Below are 5,698 nucleotides of genomic sequence, written 5' to 3' on the forward strand. Positions count from 1 at the left end.
TATATATGTATGTGTGTGTAAAATTACGCTTCAAACTAAAAATCTGTCACTTGTGTAATTTCCTTATCCAGACATTTTTTTCTCCACTGGAGCAAACACATTTAAGTGTTATTTTTCATAACCAATTTCCCCTTCTCTCCTGAGGACTTCTTATATTATTGCAACACTCCCATCAAAGTAGCCACCTTTGCTAATTTTATGAACTGTAGCAAGTTGCATTGTTTTTTTTTGTGGTCATCAGCAGAAATGTCCTCGGCGTTGTTGGTGGCTGCCTCATAATTTATTTCTGTTGTCCAGTGACAAGTCTCTGATGAGGTGAAGGAAAGCACATGGGGCGTGATGCAGACTCAGCGTGAATTCTCAAACACCTCACTGAACCGGTTTTATTTTAGAAGGGAGGTTTGAGGAGACATACTTGCAATATCTTTAATAATTGGGATATTTTAGTTCGCCAAATCATCTACACTTGGTGCATCTGAAAGGTGAGAAGGTGAAAAATATGAAACAAAGGTGCAATAATCTGGTTGCATTTGTTTGCGACACATTTTTATTCAGTTACAGTATTCAGTCTTTGTCATTAAATGTGTTTAATGTTACTTTTCTAATAATAGCTAGAATCTTACTATGTATTTTCATCTAGTTTCTGATGTAAATATCTTAGTATACTTGAAATAAATTTCAAATAACTTTTCATGAAAATATAGGAGTTTGTTTTAAGTCAAAAATTTAACTATTTGTTCCACTGGCAGATTATTTCATTTATAGGACATCTTTCTTATGTTGTAAAATAATCTACCAGTGAAACTATTTGTTTTTCATCAATAATAAGGAATTGTTTACTTAAAACAAGCTGAAAAGCTACTTATTAGTTTTGTCTTATTTCAAATGTGCCAAGATATTTACACTAGAAACTAGATCAAAAATGTTTAAGATTTTGTGGGGGGGTTTCTTGCAGTGTGACGCTGTAGTTTGTAGTTGGGCTGCAAAAGTTTGGTATCTGCCAGGAGAAAACCACAACAGAAGTATTTTAAACAGTTTTTAATATCCTTTTCCTGGACAAAAGCATCCTATTAAGTCCCTTTGTGCTCATTGACAGCCGGCTTTTCTGCTCTGCATGTCAGAGCCGCCGCGTAGCCAAACAAATTCAGGGGTTTATTTTACTGCCACAATTTAACACAACCCTCATATTTCATTGCAGGCAATTGTCGGCTACTTTGACATTTTCTTCGACAAAGGCTGCAGCAACAAGGTGAGCAGCAGCAGCAGCAGCATCCAAGCCATTTAACAGAAACTCAATTATGTTCACGCCTTGGCGTGTTTCTCCTCCCTGAGGCGTTCACTGGCAATCGACGAGCGTCTTAGCCAACTGCTGATACAAGCACTTACCCAGCAGAGCCTGGCCAGTTGGAACAGCTGATGCAAAGCTCTGTGAGCAACACGGACGTGCCTTTTGATTGCACCTCCTATTGTACCTGGGAACCAAGGCGCATGCAGTGGCTGAACCAGTAAATTACAGTTTCCACTGGAGGCTGAAGCTGGAACAATGTGAAAAACATAGTAATATCTTTTTGCTTCAAGAGTAGAGTGGTATCAGGGACCAAGCAATAGAGCAAAGTGATTTTAAAATGAGTTGTAGAAACTAGGGGTGCACCGATTTATCAGTGTCGATTTCCTTAGATTGTGATTGGTCAATTTTTGCATGTGAAGCCGATCTGATCAACCGATCTTATCTACTTTGGTAAATGTTTAGGTTCGACTGACAGACCGGCCCACCAGGTCATGTCTGCATGTTTACAGTTAACAACAGTTACCCCGCTGTTTCCAGTTCAGCAACTTTCTTTCCATATTTCAGACAAAAAAATGGTGTCGCTCAAAAACGGAATTGGCTTTTAAAAGATTGGTAATCTGAGATCAGCCAAAATACTGCAATCGGTGCACAGCTAGTGGAAACAGATTGACTTTTACAGAATGACATTGATGATTTACGTAGCTTTAATACATGTTTGTTGAAACTGTCACTATGTCGTGACTGTGTAATATGAGACAGATAATCTGTGAAGTGTTCAATCTCCTCCATCTTCTCCCTGAGCTACTATTGCTGAACCAAAAACAGCCAGTCTGAGCCAGGAGGAGGGTCTTACAGCTGTCAATCAACCTAATAAAGACACTGCTAAGAAACTAAACCGTTTATCCTACCAGTGGCCATGCTAACTAGCTTTAGCATTTGCTACACACTCTACTGACAGGTAGAAGCTGTAACGTAGCAGAGAGCGAGCGGTTTACAGAGGGTGATTGACAGCGCTAAGGCCCGCCTCCTGAGCCCTGATTGGTTGTTTCTGGTTAGCGCTGGGGGAAAACACAGGTGCTCCATTTTGTTTCCACAGATTATCTGTCTCATAACATACTTTTCAACAAATGGGGGAAAAATGTTTTCAAAGTTGCACACTGCAGATTTACTGCTATATTTTAGTATTAAAAGCAGATTTTATGTAGGATTCCATAATATTAAATATAGCAAGTTGAATTTTATTATTTTTAATACACTGTTTTTGAGAATAATATCTCTTCTTCAGGATTAAAATATTTGATTCTACTACCAGACGTTTCAGTAAAACTTTGTATTCCTAGTGCTGTACAGGAGATTGATTCTTCTCATGTTTTGAATAATTTTTTATTGTTGTTTCTTCACTAGGTGACATTCTCCACAGGCCCTCAAGTTACAAAAACCCACTGGAAACAGACTGTCTTCCTTTTAGAAAAGCCCATTTCTGTTAAAGCAGGTCAGTAACCACTCATTAGTATCATTTTTATTCATCACTGTCACGTTAAATTCCAATTAATTATTTAAAACACCCGTCCAAAACTGTCCGAATTGTTAATTTTACTATTTTTTTCCCACTGTTTATCCAATGACGGTGTACACCAAAATATGGGAAACATCGCTATGTTATGCAGTTTGAGGATATAAATTACAGTTTTTATTGTTTGTGGTTCTATGATTGGTTGTGACCCCATGTCACAGCATACAGTTAGCTAAATAAGACATAAGTAGTTCTTATTGTCACTTTTGTTGTTAGCACAATAATAACTGATGGTCAGAAAACTTTTAAACATTTTCAACATACTGAGTGTTCAGAGTGTGGCTGTAAAGTGCATTATTGGTTCCTTTAAAAAGTTGCTCCTGTTAGTTTCTGGTCTTTTTGAATCTCATTTTGTTTCTGGGCAACTCGTCTGATGATTATTTTCTCTCCTCTGTGTGAAATCTTCCTGGCAGCAGCTGATCTTGGCCAGTTTTTGACATAATTATGTTCTTTTCCCTTCTGGTTTTGGCTCCGACCGCTTCCTGGAGTCTTGAGTAATTTAGAAATTCTCAGAGAACGAAAGTCATCAGTCTGTTTTGCAATAATAAGGCGAGCTAATACGTTTTTTTTTTTTTTTAACCATTTTTAAATGTTTCTGGTATGACACCATGGTAATAAAACATCTATTTCAAGGCAATCAATTGATACTGAAGCAGCCGACATTAATTTGCACTAAATGACTTGATTTCTTTTCTTAATTACTGGTGTCACCACCTTTTTACACCTTCTTTTCCCGTATTTTTTCATTTTATCACACATAATTTATGGTTCTCTCGGACGTCTGGTGAGAATTTCATGTCAATTACACTTTTAGAAATAATGGAGCTGCCAGTCTTTTCAGCACTTCGCTTGCCTGCTGTATATCCTTCAGCTGCGATTTATTTAGTTGGCTCTCTCAGGCATTGAGGTTGCATCTTTGCAAGTTGCAGCAGGTAATCTTTCTGTGACAGCGACTCAGACAGGCTTGTTGACGCTCTGAATCCGTCACCCACAGTGATGGGGAAGGATCAGAACAAATCACACATCAGAGAAAACATGTAAAACTTCATCAGATATCAGCTTGGATGCTGCAGAATCATGACACAAAAGAATAGCAGTATTAATGTTTATAAAATCGCTTTATCAGCAGTTTGAAATGGAGGGAAATGTGTCAATATGGTGTGAGGATCTTCTGTTACTGTTTGAAAAGAAGAGCACTGATGGCTCCAGCAGAATTTAATGTTGACGATCAGCTACAGAATCAACAAAACTATCAAATAACTCTTTTTAAATCACATTTTGAAATTCTAGGAGTCAGTTTTAAACTGTGTATGCTGTATTTTTGCTTTTTTTTGTCGCACTCTGAATGTTTAAATCAGTGATCATCCAATAAATTTCAGTATCAAAAATAGCCAGAGAAAATACAAATGATTTGATTCATTAAAGGTGCAGTATATACATTTTATTTAAAACATTTTTTAAACATTTTTTAAAACTGTCTCAAATTTGTAATGGTGTGATATGAGACAGATAATCTTAGAAAAGATTGGTACCAGTGTTGTAGCACTCGAGATCGGTCTTGGTCTCGATACCGGTCTCGAGACCATTTTTTGATGGTCTCGGTCTCGTCTCGGACTCGACCACATTTGGTCTCGGTCTTGTCTCGGTCTCGGGTGCTGAGGACTCGGCATTTTATTTCAAGACCGGTCGAGACCACAGCTGTGAAAATATCACTAAACGTACAGCATACTATCCAGTTTATTTGTTAACATCTTTGTTTTCAGTGGATGCAAAACGCACCAATAAAAATCCAACCGATAACTTGCCAATTACGTGTTTATGTTTCTGGACCCCTCCCTCCCCACCTTTCACTCGCACGCGGCGCTCCAAGACATGTGCAGTGGTTTTCTCTCAGCGGCAGAAGATCTGTCTAATAGTCAGTAATAGAATAAAGCTGCATAAATTATAAGAAATCCGATGGCCACAGCTAACTCAGCAGCGCTTCGCTTTCACAGACAGTGGGGACTAGGTCTAACATTTTTTGTCACTTAGAAAAGTAGCTCAAAGAAAGGTAAGCTCCGTTGACGTGATGTTAGCAAAGCTAGCTGTATGCGCTGGGTTTTTACTTTAGAACGGCCAAGTTTCTGTTATTCCTCTGTCAATTTGATACAGTAGGGGTTTCCACACTAATCATATCTGTGTCCTCTGTCACTTATCAGCAGGTAAAACTGTTTAATCCGTTGTTAACATGTGGTAATCAGGTTTTCCGTGCCACCTTTAAACGCAACATGAGCGCTACGACGCTGGGATCACACCTGTGCGGCAGCGAAGGAGACCTGCTGCTGTGCAGAGTTGCACAGGTGTGTTAGAATCATGGCAGCAAACCAGCAAAACGCAAAGAACAGTTTTCCCCCCAAACCAATAGACTGTTTAGAAAAGCTGCTTGATGCAGGTAAAGTTAGCTAAAAGATGACTAGCTAGAAATAGTTTGGAAACCAATGTGGGGAGGGGGGAGGGGGGGGTGTCCAGGAGAAAAAGTTTGGGAACCACTGATGTAAGGAAAATGACGTGAAAGAAGCACAAAGTTTCCAACCTAATAATAAAGAAACATTGACCTAAAAAACATTTGTACTTTCAGTTCTACTCTGTTGTGGAAATTAACACAAATATTCTATGAAAACATAAAAAACTGCATTTTTATTGTATCTTTGTTTAAAAACATTAATAGGTTCTTGATCATTTTAGCCAGTATTATTAAGGAGTAAGGAGATCAAGGTTTCAAGAGAGATGGAAAAAAAGAAAAAAGAATCCCAAAGCCCTGCGGGAGAAACTGTTTAGTTTGATGAAACCAAATATGA

At 38.3% G+C, this 5,698-nt stretch overlaps 1 protein-coding gene across 1 annotated transcript in view; it reads left to right on the plus strand.

Annotated features, from left to right (window-relative positions):
- Nucleotides 1-5,698, plus strand: part of prmt3 (protein arginine methyltransferase 3) — a 62,482-nt gene that overhangs the window by 47,747 nt on the left and 9,037 nt on the right. Inside the window, exons 14-15 of the mRNA XM_008405948.2 lie at nucleotides 1,199-1,249; nucleotides 2,693-2,780. Coding sequence (XP_008404170.1) covers nucleotides 1,199-1,249; nucleotides 2,693-2,780 — 139 coding nt within the window. The remainder of the gene's footprint in view (nucleotides 1-1,198; nucleotides 1,250-2,692; nucleotides 2,781-5,698) is intronic.

Source organism: Poecilia reticulata, linkage group LG3, assembly GCF_000633615.1.
Source record: "Poecilia reticulata strain Guanapo linkage group LG3, Guppy_female_1.0+MT, whole genome shotgun sequence".
Classification (NCBI taxonomy): domain Eukaryota; kingdom Metazoa; phylum Chordata; class Actinopteri; order Cyprinodontiformes; family Poeciliidae; genus Poecilia; species Poecilia reticulata.